Source organism: Eubalaena glacialis, chromosome 4 (genome assembly GCF_028564815.1).
Source record: "Eubalaena glacialis isolate mEubGla1 chromosome 4, mEubGla1.1.hap2.+ XY, whole genome shotgun sequence".
Taxonomy (NCBI): domain Eukaryota; kingdom Metazoa; phylum Chordata; class Mammalia; order Artiodactyla; family Balaenidae; genus Eubalaena; species Eubalaena glacialis.
The window spans coordinates 180674454-180689928 of NC_083719.1; the positions used below are offsets into that span (position 1 = coordinate 180674454).

The following is a 15475-nucleotide window of genomic DNA, read 5'->3' on the forward strand; positions in this document are numbered from 1 at the left end:
TACCCTTACCCAATTCTCCCTCCCTCTCTAGCCCCCTACCCTCGTCTTTCTCCCCTCCCCCCACCCTTCCACCTCTTTCTCCCCGCCCCCCCCGCCGCCGCCCATTATCCCCGCCCCCACCGTATTTCACCCCCATCCTCCATCCCTCCCCCGCCCCCACGACTGGGCGCCTGTCCGGGCGGGGCCGCCCGAGCTCCCGGGTCCCTGGCTCGGGTCCAGCCCGCGGCCCTGCACCGGCGGCGGCGGCGGCGGCGGCGGCGGCGGCAGCGGCGGCGGGCGGGGTCTTGGCGGCGCGCGGTTTGGGGGTTTTTTATAACCCTGGCAGGCTGCTCAGGAAGTGCCGTCCCCGCGCCCCCTCCCCCGGCCACGCCGCCGCGCTCGCTCCCTCCCTTCCTGCGCGTGGGCCGGCGAGACGGCGGCGGGGACTGCAGGCGGAGGCCCGGGCGGGCGGCCGGCCGCGGGTAACGGCGCGGGGCGGGGCGGGGCGGGGGTGCGGGACTAAGGGGGACTTCGTGTGTCCGCGTCGTCGCCCGGGGATGGCCGAGGGCCGCCGGACGATGGACGTCGGGCCGTGGGGGTTGTGGCGGTGTGCGATGTCCCTAAGCGTGTGCGACACGCAACGCGCCCCTGAGTTCCTGGGAGCGCCTGTCTGGGTTTGTTTGCTCTGTGTGTGTGTGTGTGTGTGTGTGTGTGGACATCCACGTCTGTATAAATGCCGTGTGTCTGCGCGTGTGTGGCTGTATGAAAATGTAAGTGCCTGGCTATGTTTGAATTTGTGTGTGATGTGTGATTTGGGTGTTATGTGTCTGCGGAAGTGTGAGTGTAAGCCAGTGTGTGCACGTAGGTCAGCATCTCCTGGGTGTAAATGTCTGGATGAGTGTCTCTCCAAACATCTGCCGGTGTGTCTCCGTGTGTGTCCGAGTTTCATGAGTGTGTAAATGCCTGTGTGTACGTGCATCTGGTGGGTCTCAAGGTTTGGAGGACTTCGTGAATTTGTTCCTGGTCTGCTGTGAGTGTGGAAATGAGTGTGTACGTGTCTGTGCACGTAAGCCTGGGTGTGTGACTCTGGGTTGTGTGTGTGGGTATGCACATAGGTCTGGGGAATGTGTAGTTGTGTGTCTCAGATGTTTGTCTCAGGGTGTGAGTGTGTACTGAGTGCTGGGGAGGTCCTTTGTGGGTCTGCGGTGTCTGGTTGTTGGTCCCCAGCCTCACAGGTGTGGTCACCCTCAAGTGTGTGTGCGTGCACGTCGTTGCCAATGTGTGTTTGTGTGTCTGGGTGTGGGAGTGGCGCCGCCCACTTCCCCTGAGTTGGTCATCGGGGCCACAACCGTCTGCCTCCGGGTGTCTCCAGCCATCAGCTCAGGGCCTTTAATTAGCGGCTGGTTGCGGACCCGCCGGGTGCCGGGCCCCCTCCTCCTGCAGGCCGGGCCTTTGTCTGCTCTCCGGGCAGGGGCTGCCGCCTCTCCTGCCTGCCCAGCCAGATGTTCAGAGCCTGGGCTGGCCGGGCCTCTGCCTGGGCAGTCTCGGCCTTGGCCTCCGCAGGGAGGCTCCGCGGCCCTGTCCCCCAGCCCGGCCCTGGACATCTGGGTGTAGAGCGGCAGATCCCTGCAGGATCCCGGGGATGGGATGGAGCCTCTGTTTCCAGAGGCTGTTTCCGCCGGCATTTCCTCCCCCACCTCCAGCGGGCTGGCACCCTCCCCCACGTTGGCCATCTCCCTCCTGCCTTCTAGGAGGGAGGGGCTGGAGGGAATGGCCAGGCCTGGGTACACACACACAAACACACTCTTACGGTCACACACAGGGTCACATGGGCAGACACACACAGTCATGTGGGCACACACCATACACAAAGTCACATATACACAGTTACAGCCATACACAGTCATGGATGTGTAGTCACCCGCAGACATCCCAGTGGAGACCCCCAGCTGACATCCTGTGGCCCCCCACCCCCAGGCTTAGGCCCAGTAATCCTCTACCCACCCCCAAGCCTTCTCTTCCCCCCCACCCCAGAGCCACCAATCTGTTCGTGGTCCCCCCAATGCCCAGAGCGGGTCATACCTCCCAGCCCCACCGCGGGCTGTACCACTGTTCCAGATTCTCTCCCCCTGGCCTCACCCTGGCAGACACCTTGTACCTGTACGTCCCCCTCCAGACTCCTCCTATCCTGCACCTCACCCCCGACCTGTGCTGGGTCCTTCTGCGCTCTCCTCCACACCCCACTTGAGCCAGAAGCACCAGAGGCAGGGGAGAGGTTGTAGGGGGGAGGGGCCCAGCTGCAGAGGACCGAGGTGAGGACTCAGAGGAGGGGGGAACAGGAAGAGAGGCCAGGATCAGAGCCACAGAGCCACTGAGGGAGAGCTTCTGCACCAGGCCTGGCAGTGTGGGAAGGAGAGGGGCAGGATTGGGGGGCTAGGGGGCTCCAGCCTCACTTGCAATGACAATGCTGCCACCTCGGCATGGGGAGGAGTGTTAAGGCAGGAAGGGGCTCGAGGGACACCCCCCCACAGGAGGGGCTTTGATCCCAGAGCTAGTCAAGGATGGAACAGGGGAGGGGAGGGGGATGGGAGGGGACAGAAGTTGGGAGGAGGGAGGTGGGGATGGGGAGCTAGGAACAGAGGGAGGATGAAAGCCGAAAGGAGGATCACCAGGGCCGGGGAGAAGGGCAGGGTGTCCTCAGCGACCCCTGAACTCCAGACCCACCTCTGCTCTCCTCACTGCCCCCTCCTACCCTGTCCAGGCTCCCAGAAGAGGCACTGAAGGCCCAGAGCGACTCACACACAGGTTCAACACTGCGCCACCAACTGAAGCCCCCAAAAGGTAAAAAAAAAAAAAAAAAGAGAAACCCAAGGGGTAAACATCAGCCCATCTGAAATGAGCACCACAGTCATAGAGTGGGAGTGAGCTCCCCATAGCTGGAGGGGTCCAATCAGAAGTAGTGGTGGGGGGGGTGTCAGCTTCTAAGTCAGCATCTTGGAGGAAACCTGGCTCCATCTCTCAGGAGCTGAACTGCCCTGTTTGGGGATCGACTCTCAGACTTGGCCAGGCTGCAAAGAAAACAAGACAGTATGTGATTAAGGGGGAAATTGCACAGAGTAGGAGAAGGAGGGCGGAGACAGGAGGGGGGTGGAGGGTTTGGCACAGGGTGGTGGCCCAGAGTGGTGTCTGTGGCAGGCTGGCCTGGGGCAGATGCTGGAGAAACAGACCTGCCCGGCAGGCCTGGAGCTTTGAGGAGAAATGAGAGGAAGCAGGACTAGGGGCCGGGCTGGAAATGTAGGGCGGAGGAGAGGTCACAGGAACAGAGACCACGATGCAGGGGTTTGCAGCCCCGCTGGCGGGGTGAGTGGTGCTACCCGTGACAGAGAATCTGAAGGCAGGGCCCCCAGGGGGAAGGGGTGCTCCAAGCACTGGCCTCGGGTTTAATCTGGGTTGAAAATTCACGCTGACCAGTCTTCAAGTGTGTCCCAGGCCAGCTGCCCATTGCTGCCCTCCTGCACTGGCCCTTTGTGGTCCTGGGTCCACAGCAAGCTCCTGCCTGCCCCTGGGCCTTTGCCCCTGCTGTTCCTCTGCCTGGACCACTGCACTGTCTCCTGTCTCTTCAGTTCTTATCCTTCCCACCTCTGCTTCCAAGCCTCCTGGTTATTTCTCATAAAGAATGTGTCCTGATCTGAATTACACGTCTTTTCGTTTACTTGTCTGTCCTCTGTCATTCCTGGGAGACTGAGCCCCACGGGGTGGGGGGGGAGGGGGAGGGGAGGGACTGTATCCATATTATACACAGTCGCCACCCGATGAATGACTCCTCTGGGTTATTGCAGAAACGAAATGAGATGGCATGAATATCCTTGGCCAGTAGCTGGCACGTAGTAAGTGCTCGTAGAGTCAAGGTCCCTGCCTGTCCTAAGAGCATACGGAGGATAGTGGGGAGGCGGGGGGAGGGGGGAACAGAGAGGCTACTGAGTAAGGAAATGCATTCAGAGTCTTCAAACCAGGGGCGTGGAGGGGGGAATGCCATGGGCATCCCTGAGGCTGGGAGTGAAGGGCTGGCTGCAGGTGTCCTTGTCTGCCTGGTGAGGGACCTTGGCGCTGGCTGGCTCTGCCCGGCAGCAGGACCAGGCCCCGCTGACCCAGCTCTCCCATCCCAGGAGCCCGGTGATGCTGCCCAGGCTGTGAACAGGGAAGGCAGCGCTGTGGGGGCTGCTGGCAGCCGGGGCTGGGGAGAGACATGTGGACACGTGGCCTCTATGGCTCCTGCCTGCCAGATCCTCCGCTGGGCCCTCGCCCTGGGGCTGGGCCTCACGTTCGAGGTCACGCACGCCTTCCGGTCTCAAGGTAGGGGTGACTCGGGGGTAGTGGTGGGGACCAAGCAAGGAACTGAGGAGGGGTCAGTGCAGCTGGGACGGTGGTCGTGGTGGGGTAGGCCCTGGGGTCAATGAGGCCAGAGTCTTGCAGCAGGTGACCTGGATTCAGGATTCACTGAAGCCAGCATCGTTTACCCTGCAGCCAAGCAGGCAGGACACAGGGGTCCTTCCCAGGGCGCACCCCCAAGCCTTTGACCCTCACCCACAGATGAGTTCCTATCCAGTCTGGAGAGCTATGAGATCGCCTTCCCCACCCGAGTGGACCACAACGGGGCACTGCTGGCCTTCTCACCCCCAAGCCCCAGGAGGCAGCGTCGGGGCACAGGGCCCCAAGCAGAGTCCCGCCTTTTCTACAAGGTGGCTGCACCGAGCACCCACTTCCTGCTGAACCTGACCCGCAGCCCTCGCCTCCTGGCAGGGCATGTCTCCGTGGAGTACTGGACTCGAGAGGGCCTGGCCTGGCAGAGGGCCGCCCGGCCCCACTGCCTCTACGCCGGCCACCTGCAGGGCCAGGCCGGCAGCTCCCATGTGGCCATCAGCACCTGTGGGGGCCTGGTGAGTGGAGGGTTCTGGGCGGTAGGAGGAAATGCCCACGAGTTTGGGAGTTAAGAAAAACACTTATATAGGTCAGAGAAGGAATCACAGTGGAAGTTTTTTAAACATTTCGAGCTAATCGAAAGGATTAGCTATTTTAAGATGCAGCTAAAGCAGTACGTAGAAGAAAATGTGTAGCCTTAGGTCAGGCTAAAAATTAATGAGCTGAACATCGAAGAAACTGAAAAAGGAATAGCAACATAAACCCAGTAAAATAGAAGGAATGAAATCATAAAGACAGAGATAGGGTCCCAGGGGTCCTGGGAACCAGAACCTGACCCGAGCCCTCTGTCCCACTTCCCAACCCCCAGCATGGCCTGATTGTGGCAGATGAAGAAGAATACTTAATCGAGCCCCTGCAAGGTGGGCCCAAGGGGCACCGGGGCCCAGAGGAGAGTGGTCCCCACGTGGTGTACAAGCGTTCCTCCCTGCGTCACCCCCACCTGGACACAGCCTGTGGAGTGAGAGGTACATCTGTCTCTGTGGGGATGGGCAAAGGGGCTGCACAACATCTTTGCCTTGAGGCAGAGGTAGATGGCAGTGTCCCTCCATCCAGAAGGTCAGCAGGCAGCTACATCAGGGAGCAGTGCAGACAGTCAGCAGGGCAGTAGACAATGGAACAACGCATCCATCACTGCCGTAGTCCGATGGCCCAACAGTGAGTGAGACAGGCAGCTGGACAGCCAGGCAGGTGCTCAGGTATAAAACCATCCATCTCTAGGATTATTGTCTGATCAGACAGTTAAGCAGCGGGATGGTGGTAACCAATATTGGGGCAGTTGCACAAGGAAAATACCAGGAGACCTTAGCCACCATTCGGAGGATCAGATTTACAGCCAGACTTGCAGGAGGACAGTTGTAACATCAGACATTTAGGGAATGGGAAAGTAAGGAAGCTAGCTAGACAACAGAAGAGTCCCTAGGACAATCGTACAGCAAAAAAAAATGATCTCTGTCCAGTGGAAATGCAGAGCCACTGGAACATTGAATTAGTTGCATAATCCGAGAGTCCCAGAGTAGCGCACCGTGGCAGACGCACAACCACAGTGGGTTGTAGAAACAGAAAAGTGGATGGTGTCACAATTGGACAGTCACTGGGACAGCCAAGCAGTAAGACCGTCAGGCAGGTGGCTTGTTTTACAGCCAGACAGTTGGCAGCAGGGTGAGTAAAAAGTTGCACAGTCAGAAGGCCAGGGAGCCATACAAGCACACAGTTCTGGCAGTGAGGCAGGCTGCTACACACATCCATTTGAGCAGTGGAATTGTCGGGAAGTTGCACGGTCATGTTGATTGTCATGGGATGCTGGGCGGCTGTTCAACCAACCAGTTTGGCAGTGAGACAGCCACATCATTGTAGAACCAGCAGCGAAAGAATGAGCTATTTGACAGCCAGATGAATCATCAGACAGGGAGTTAGACAATCAAAGCAAGCAGCAGAATGACCAGAAATTGTCCATCCAGATGAGAAACCGTGGAAGGGGCGGCCTTGGTGGCTGCGCACCCTGAAACCGCCACCTGCCTGGCCCCTCGGGAATGAAACAGAGCGCGGCCAGCCAGGCCTGAAGCGCTCGGTCAGCCGAGAGCGCTATGTGGAGACCCTGGTGGTGGCTGACAAGATGATGGTGGCCTACCACGGGCGCCGAGACGTGGAACAGTATGTGCTGGCCATCATGAACATTGTAAGTGCCTCCCCCTCCCTGGGCAGGGAGCCCCAAGAACGTGGAGCTCGCTCCAGAGGTTAGGAAAAGGGGTGTCACCGTCCCCCCCCATCCCTGACCTGAGGCCAGTGAAACAGAATGGAGAGGGGACAGGGTAAGTGAGAAAGGAGGGCTTTTTGTGGCCAGGAATGAGGAGAAGCAGCCTAGCACAGTGGCTAGAAGCATGGACTCGGGAGCAAACCAGCCTGGCCTGAAATCTCAGCTATGCCACTTTTGAACTGTGTGCCCCTGGGCAAGTTACTTTGCCTCTCTGCCTTGGTTTACCCATCTGTAAAATGGGTATAATAATGGTACCGACTTCATAAGGCTAAGGTGGATGCAGTGAATTGCTAAAGCTTAAAACAGCACCTAGCACACAGTAGGTGCCCTGTAATTATTTGCTGTATAAAAAAATAAATGGGCGACTTGCAGGTACTTGCTCAGGTTAGCAGTACACACGTGGGTGCGCATCTGTCTGCATGCAGGGCTCACCCAAGCGCCTACCTATAAATTCATACAGGCTGACCTGGCTGACCCACACTCAGTTAGAGTCAGCACCCATCCTAGATCTTGATCAAGACTGTGGACCTCTCTGAGCCTCAGTTTCTGCCTCTGTAAAATGGGGTTATACTAGTATCTATCACAAAAGGGTAAGAGATAGTGAGAGGGAAGCCAGCTAGAGCACTTGGCACGTAGTAAGGGCTTGATGAGTGATGCTGTTGTTCCACTAAAGCAAAAAGGGAAGACGAGAAGTTTAGCGCAGATAGATGGCCTGTTATGTTGACATAATTTCATATCTGATACCCCTGCTTTCTGCCCAGGACCCGCCTTCCTCCCTTGGGCTTCCAAAGTTCCCTCAAACCTGCCAGGGTTTCTGGGGGTTTCCACATGGGACAGTGATGGCTCAGGGCTCCAAGGTCATTGCACAGAGTGGCCTCCATCATCTGTGCCCACTCACCCCTGGGCACTTCCTCCTCCCCTCTGACCACTGTCTCCAGAGCTTCCTGCCCCCACACTTCCACCTCCCGGTGGTGATGCTCAAATTGGTACCTTTAGACAGTATGGAATGAGGCCAGATGTGCACATCCTTTAGGCCATCTCTGGGCAGAGGCAGTCGGCGGGTGGGCAGGGAGGAGGGAGGACAAGTAGACAGACAAGCTGAGCGGGGTAGGTGTGAGTTGGAAAGAAACGCACTGGCAGGCAGGCTTAGCCAGACTTGAATCCCACTTCCAGCGCCTACCAGCTGTGCATCCTAACCAGCTGAGCCTCAGTTTGCTCCTCTGTAAAATGGGAATAATACGCACTCCTGTGAAGAGCTAGGCAGCAGGCTTAGCCTGAGCCCCAGCACACAGTAGGTACTAGATTGAAGCAAGCTGTTGTCATCGTTTCACTTTTTGTTTTCTACTCTGGGCCCCTCTTAAGACTCGGTCTCTCTTGTTTCTTGGAGGTCAGGTTGCCAAACTTTTCCAGGACTCGAGTCTGGGAAACATCGTTAATATCCTGGTAACACGCCTTATCCTGCTCACGGAGGACCAGGTGTGGGGTGTGGGGGGGCCCACCTTCCCCTGCACGCCAGCGCTGCCCACCTTCCCCTGGGTGGCTGGTACCCATGTACCTCTCTCTGTCCACCCTCAGCCCACCCTGGAGATCACCCACCACGCTGGGAAGTCCCTGGACAGCTTCTGTAAGTGGCAGAAATCCATCGTGAACCGCAGCGGCCATGGCAATGCCATTCCAGAGAACGGCGTGGCCAACCATGACACAGCGGTGCTCATCACGCGGTGAGGGGCGGGGACGGCTCCAGGAGGACTTGAGCCGGGGGACCAGTGGTCCAGGGGACTGTCCAGGTCTAAGCAGGGATCACTTCTGCTGAGAGATGGAAGAGGCCGGGACTGTACAGCCACCCCCTTGGGGAGCCAGGGAAGGGGAGGGGCTGCTGGGAGCCTGAGAATGTGGGGAGGCGGGTGTGGGGCTGTTCGGACACTGACACATCCTTCACTCACTCTGTCATTCATTCAGTCAGTCATTCATGCACCCCGGCATCTCCAAGGCCAGCTGGGGGGAGAGCATGAGGCTTCAGTTCCGAGGCAGGGAACGCTTCCCAGGCAGGACTCAGCCACCAGAGACAGGCAGGACGGTAGCAGCGGGGCTTAGAGAGTCAGCCCAGCCCCCTCACGGCCCCTCTCTCCTTCCACAGCTATGACATCTGCATCTACAAGAACAAACCCTGCGGCACACTAGGTACCCGGGTCCCCTAGGTTTCAGGCACCTCTGAAGGCAGTGGGCTGGGTGACACTGGCCCTGGTGGGGGTGGGGACCTGGCAGAGTGGACAGGGTCGAAGACGCAGCCCCGAGCCCCCAGCTCCAGCCCCACACGCCCATTTCCCAGGCCTGGCCCCCGTGGGCGGGATGTGTGAGCGAGAGAGAAGTTGTAGCATCAACGAAGACATCGGCCTGGCCACGGCATTCACCATTGCCCACGAGATCGGACACACGTGAGGCGGGGATACGGGAGGGGGCGGGTGGGAGGAGCCGGGCAGGTCCCTCGACACCCGGCAGAGCCGCCACTCCTCTCCCCAGGTTTGGCATGAACCACGACGGCGTGGGGAACAGCTGCGGGGCCCGTGGCCAGGACCCAGCCAAACTCATGGCCGCGCACATCACCATGAAGACCAACCCGTTTGTGTGGTCCTCCTGCAGCCGTGACTACATCACCAGCTTTCTGGAGTGAGGACCTACCTGCTTGTCCCACCCAGGGACACACACTCACGTTGGGGGAGGGGAGGACCTCTGGAAATCAGGGCTGCTTCTGAGAAGGGTCATGTGCTCACAGGGCTGCTCCCTGGGACCCCCACCTGGCTGGGGCCCCGGAGCTCTTGGCCTGCAGCCCTCCAGCATGACAGCTGCTTTCTTCTCGCCACAGCTTGGGCCTGGGGCTCTGCCTGAACAACCGGCCGCCCAGACAGGACTTCGTGTACCCAACAGTGGCCCCCGGCCAGGCCTATGATGCAGATGAACAATGCCGCTTCCAGCATGGAGTCAAATCGCGTCAGTGTAAATACGGGGTAGAGAGAGCCTTCCTGCTTTCCTTCCTGGGAGGGGAGGGGGCCGCCACCACCAGGGTGGGGGGGCCACAGGGGGTGGGAAACTCCATGTGGGCACCCCCCACACAGGCAGTGGGGGTGGGAGAGCTGGGAAGGGAAGTGAGCCTCAGTGGGGGATGGGAGGACAGAGGTGCATGGGGTTATACAAGTGTCACGCATAGTCACAATGCTCGGGAACAAGAATGGGATCTCCTGGTTCTCCAGACCCCTGTTTTGGGGACTGAGCTGGGGAGAGCCTGGGGGTCCACCTTCTGCTGCAGCAGGACTGAAGTCCCAAGATCCCTAACTGGGCCATTTTTAACGAAACATCCAGATTTGGTGGAAATAGTTTCCCTGGGGATGAACCATCTTCCCCACTTGGCAAAAAACTGGAGAGATCCTTCTAGGGATACCCTGTCTTCATTCCCTCCATCCCCCACTGACTGGTTCACAAGATCTCTTGGCCCCAATCCTTAGCTGGACAAGCTCTGAGCCCCCTGATCACTCCCCACTCTTGCTTGAGGATTATACTCAGCTCCCAAAGCCCCATCCACCCATAGAGAAGTGAGCTGGGGATGCCACTCCCAGCTCTCCCGAGGAAGCTGGTGACCCTCTTCAGCCACCAGGGACCACCAGCTCATCTGGGGTCTGCCTCTCCATTGCCTACCTCCCCCAATTCCCTGAACACACCCCCTAACTCCTCACAGCCTCAGCCTTAGTAGCCCGGACGCAGTCCCAATTCTCCACACCCTCAAGACTCAAAAAGATCAGCTTGAATGACTTGTCCAAGCTAAGGCCATGTTAACTCAAAACAGGGAGCAGGCAGCTGTTAAAATGCCCTCACTTTATTCCAGCGCAAGACAAGGAGACAAACACTGGATCAATTCATATTTAATCCACTCTCAGCACCCCACCCCACCCAACTTGGCTGGTAACTACAGCTCCCTCTAATGAATTCCTAGAGAATTCAGAAGGTACTCTTGAGCATCTGCTGTGTCCCAGGTATCCTAACGATGACAACGATGGCTGACATTTACTGAATGCTCACTGTATGCCAAGCATGTGAAATGTATCATCTCAGTTAGACTCCTGACAACCCTATTGTCCCCACATTGCAGAAGAAGGGACTGAGGCATAAGGAGGATGCCTTGCCCAAAGTCACCATTTGAGAACATGACAGAGCTGGGATTGGAATCTAGGTTTCTCTATGAATCTAAATTTTATAAAGGGGTGGGTAAGTGGAGAAAGTGCCACATTATCACGCATGGACCACTGCTGGCTGTATGTTGAATTGATTCTTCCTTTTATTTTTCCAAGGAACATCTTCCTGGCCCTCCTGGCAAAGGGGTAAATTATTGACTACATGTAAATCAGTAAAGAGCTGGGCCTGGTGCCTGGTCCAGAGATAGTTGTGGTCTTATTACTCAATAACAGGGTGTTTATGCAAGCCCTTTCATATCTACTCTGTTACATGCCCCTCAGCCATATGTAGACAAGGCCCATCTTAACAGATGAGGCCCAGAGAGGGGAAATGTGTTGCAAGTCAGTGGTGGAGTTGAAGTCTCCCAGAGTGGCTCAGGACTCATTCATATATACCATGGCACCTCCTTGTGGAGAGGAGGAAGAGCAGGACTGGATTAGGCAGTTCTCTTTAAGAGGTGTCAGAAGTGGGATCAGGGCCTGTGATATTTTTACAAATGACCAGGAGAACATAAGCCAAGTGAAGCCAGCAAACCAGGCTGAGTTTTTAGATGAGAAGTATCCTCTGAGGGAGCAGGTTTGAGGACCACCCTCCAAACTTCTCATGTGTGTGCAGGTGTCTCTCAGAAGCTAACACAGGAAAGTCCCTTCTTGCAGCCATTGATTAGTCCAATCCCAAATCTTCAGAGTTTGGAAGGATCAGGTTCTAAGAGAAGATTACATGTGATTGTAAAAAGGGGACAGAAGGATCTTCACTTCTCAGAGGAAAGACCCTGGGATATGGGGCAGGATGTAGGCTAGAGGGTCAAATTTGGCCACACCTGAACCCAGTGGGGCTTGTCCAGGGGTATTAATTAACCTGGACCTAAAGGGTCTGAGTGACTCCCTGGGACTGGTCCAGCCTCCTGCCATGGACAGGACCTGCTGCCAGGGTCTGGGCCAGACCAAGTAAGACTCAGGAAGAAGATGGGCTGATTTTTCACTGGGAGAACTAGAGGAACTTTCCACATAAACCCAGCCTGCCCTTATCCCCTCTCAACCCTCCATAGATTAAAAGCTTTGGGAGCCTCCCCAGTTTAGGTGGGGGAAACAATGAGAACTACCAGCTGGAAAAAGAATTAGAGACAGGGCCCTTGACCTGAGCCATCATCAGGCCTGATTTTTCAACCACTGCTCTTGGGTAGGCTGCTTTGCCCATTCTAAAAATCCTTCCTCTTCATTTCTCAGCAGGTCCCAAGGTTTCTCCTAGAAACTTGGGAGGTGCCACGGGTTGAACTGTAGAGGGATTCGATCATAGACGCTGCGATCAAAGTTCTAGGTCAGGATCCAGACTAACCCTTAGTAGCTGTGTGACTTCTAGCGAGTGACCTTACCTGTCTGAGCCTTGGTTTTCTCATAGTAAAATGGGGATTGTAGTGCCTAAGGGAGTTTGCAGCACTCCTAGGTGTTTTATAAGTGCTGCTTTCAGGCAGAGGAGAGGTCCCAGCCCATGCCCCCGCAAGGGGTTGCAAAAAGAGACCCAGGAAAGGAGCGCTGGGGCCCCACTGTCAGCCGGCAGTGAGCGGGTCGCCTCGGTCCTCCCAAGGAAGATGGGAGGGGGGCGAGCCTGAGCGGGCGCCTTGGCCCGCAGGAGGTCTGCAGCGAGTTGTGGTGTCTGAGCAAGAGCAACCGGTGCATCACCAACAGCATCCCGGCCGCCGAGGGCACGCTGTGCCAGACGCACACCATCGACAAGGGGGTGAGCGCAGGCCGAGAGCCTCCACACCCCCACCACCCACCCCGACCCATCCATCGGCTTTGGCCACGCCTACTGCCTGTAAGCCCCACCCCTGGCCTGAGGCCACACCCGCTCCCAAGCCATGCCCTGCACGTCTGTCCCAACACTAGCTTCACCACCCGTTCGGGCCCCTAAGCTTAGGCCACGCCCCTTCTTTGAACCGTGTCTCTCCCTAGCCACGCCCCCATATTACCGGACAGAATCCCGGTCTTCGGACCCCACCTCCGTCCCCCACCCCCTCCCGCTTTCGCTCCACCTCAGGAGAGCTCAGACTTCCGGCTGGGGGGCTGGGGTGCGGGTAGGATTGAGTGCCAAGTCCCAGAGAGTCCGCAAAGCCCGACTTGCCCTTCCCCATCATCCCACCCGCAGTGGTGCTACAAGCGGGTCTGCGTCCCCTTCGGGTCGCGGCCGGAGGGCGTGGACGGCGCCTGGGGCCCGTGGACCCCGTGGGGCGACTGCAGCCGGACGTGCGGCGGCGGCGTGTCTTCCTCCAGCCGTCACTGCGACAGCCCCAGGTCAGCCCCCAGGCCCCGCTGCCGGGAGAGCGGGGCGGGCGGTCCTCGCCCCCTACTCCCCCTGCCCCATTTCTTTGCTGTCCACCCCCATTTCCAGGCCGACGATCGGGGGCAAGTACTGCCTGGGCGAGAGACGGAGGCACCGTTCCTGCAACACCGATGTGAGTCCCCCCAGGACCCCAAGCCGGGTACCCTTGGCCCCTCTTACACGCGGGAAAAGAAAGGCATACATCAGCTTCCAACGAGCCCGGGCCAGCTGGCCACCGTCTCCTCGGGAAACCTGCAGCGGCCACCCCCTCCTTCCCCGGACCTCCCTACACCAGCCCTGGGCCCTGTCTCCTTCCAACTCTTCACACTTGCAGGAGATGCGTCTCCCACCTGGAAATAACTGCTTGGCCCCTGACAACCCCCTCCAGCTACACGTGCTTCTCCCTTTACTGCCCAATTTCCCCCAAAAGCCCTGCTCCTGCCCCAAAGCTGACCCGAGCTCCCTGCCCCAGAACCCAGTGGCCAAGTTTTCATCCCCTGCTTGCACTGCCTTCTGACCAAGGACCACGGTCTCCTGTCCAACACTCCCGTCCACACGTCCCCCACACTCGCGAAGAGTGGGCCTTGCTCCTTTCTAAGCCGGCTCTCTCAAAGCCCCATGGTCTGAGACCAGAAACCCAGGTGTCATCCTCAGCTTGCCCACAAACTCTAGTGAGTCACCTACTCCCATCTCAGACACCACCACCCCCCCGGCCTCCTCCCTGGCCTCCTTGCCTCCAGCCTCACTCCTCCAACCCACCCCTGCTCAGAGCATTAGTTCTCCGGCCCCAGGCCTCTGCCCTAACTGCATCCCCCCCAACACCTGGCCTCCCTACTTCTCCCTTTTTGTGCCCCAGGACTGTCCCCCAGGCTCCCAGGACTTCAGGGAAATGCAGTGCTCTGAATTTGACAGTGTCCCCTTCCGTGGAAAATTCTACACGTGGAAAACGTACCGGGGAGGTGAGCAGGGGATTCAGAAGGCCTTGGGGCAGTAAGGGGGCAGCCGCAGGTGGAGACCATATCATGGGGTCTGCCCTGAGCCCTCCCTTCACCCAAGGAGCCAGAGCGCCCGGGATGTGGCTCAGCAGCGCCTAGACTGAACACCGGGAAGCCCCCCCTCCCTCTGCCCAACATGCCTGTCCTTGTTGGGTCTGGGGTCTGGCCCTCACTCTGATGGGGCCGTGCCCCCCAGGGGGCGTGAAGGCCTGCTCGCTCACGTGCCTAGCAGAAGGCTTCAACTTCTACACGGAGAGGGCGGCGGCTGTGGTGGACGGGACGCCCTGCCGCCCAGACACAGTGGACATTTGTGTCAGCGGCGAGTGCAAGGTGGAGGGGACTCCCCACGAGAGGGGAGGGGAGAGGGGGCCGGAGGTGGAGGGGGGCGGCTCCCTGACTTCCCCCACGCACACCACTGCCCTCCCCAGCACGTGGGCTGCGACCGGGTCCTGGGCTCTGACCTGCGGGAAGACAAGTGCAGAGTGTGTGGGGGTGATGGCAGCGCCTGCGAAACCATCGAGGGGGTCTTCAGCCCAGCCTGGCCTGGAGCCGGTGAGAGACCCTCCCCCCAGCTTCCCTTTCACACTCCCCACTCGGTGGCTGGGGGCGGGGCTTGCCCCACCACAGTAGCCAAGATAAGCAACTCCTCAGAGCCAAGGGCCCAGTGGGGTGTCAGGGACCCCAAAAGGTCCTGGACGTGATGCCCCAGGTCAGGGTCAGGGACTAGCTTGGGCTCTTGGTGCCTAAAGCTCGGCAATTAAAGTGTCCAAGGGGGTGGGGGCCTAAATCTCTCCACTGCCCCATCCTGAGGGCCTCAAACCGGGTCTTGAGGGGGCAGGCGCCTGACCCTCCAAGGAGGCTGAGGGACTCTCTGTGCTAGAGCACAGAGCTTACTAGGGGTGGGGATAGCTGCAGGGTGTGGTGAACTTGAATGTCTCCCAACCTTGGGCTGAAGGGAAGAGACCCCAGTGAGGTGGGGGAGGGGAGGTGGGCTTAAGGGACCAAACACACACTGAGGGCCAAGTGTGGAGTTCAGGGGACAGTCTGGGGGTACAGACAGATAAACCAGGACTCATGGGGGACACAGGTGGGCAGGGATAGAGGGTTCACAGGGGCCCAAGATCATCCAGGTCGTAAGTGATGGAGCTCACTGCAAACCCGACTCTGACTGCTAAAACCGCCAAGTCACCCTGTGTGGGTCAGGGCCCCGCGGTGCCCCCTTCCC

The 15475-nt window shown here is 58.5% G+C and overlaps 1 protein-coding gene across 5 annotated transcripts in view; it reads left to right on the top strand.

The window, feature by feature from the left end:
- The first annotated feature begins 401 nt into the window (after window positions 1-401).
- Window positions 402-15475, top strand: part of ADAMTS10 (ADAM metallopeptidase with thrombospondin type 1 motif 10) — an 18726-nt gene continuing 3652 nt past the window's right edge. For 4 of the 5 annotated variants that reach the window (XM_061190539.1, XM_061190542.1, XM_061190541.1 and 1 more), the window contains exons 1-18: window positions 402-461; window positions 2741-2820; window positions 4146-4332; window positions 4570-4916; window positions 5267-5423; window positions 6417-6634; window positions 8105-8188; window positions 8288-8433; window positions 8850-8893; window positions 9042-9147; window positions 9233-9379; window positions 9576-9717; window positions 12566-12673; window positions 13082-13227; window positions 13325-13388; window positions 14112-14214; window positions 14447-14580; window positions 14679-14802. In XM_061190539.1, coding sequence (XP_061046522.1) covers window positions 4245-4332; window positions 4570-4916; window positions 5267-5423; window positions 6417-6634; window positions 8105-8188; window positions 8288-8433; window positions 8850-8893; window positions 9042-9147; window positions 9233-9379; window positions 9576-9717; window positions 12566-12673; window positions 13082-13227; window positions 13325-13388; window positions 14112-14214; window positions 14447-14580; window positions 14679-14802 — 2158 coding nt within the window. In that variant the 5' untranslated portion in view covers window positions 402-461; window positions 2741-2820; window positions 4146-4244. Of the gene's footprint in view, window positions 462-2235; window positions 2292-2740; window positions 2821-4145; window positions 4333-4569; window positions 4917-5266; window positions 5424-6416; window positions 6635-8104; window positions 8189-8287; window positions 8434-8849; window positions 8894-9041; window positions 9148-9232; window positions 9380-9575; window positions 9718-12565; window positions 12674-13081; window positions 13228-13324; window positions 13389-14111; window positions 14215-14446; window positions 14581-14678; window positions 14803-15475 lie in introns of those variants that run through there. The other variant, XM_061190540.1, reaches the window with a different exon arrangement.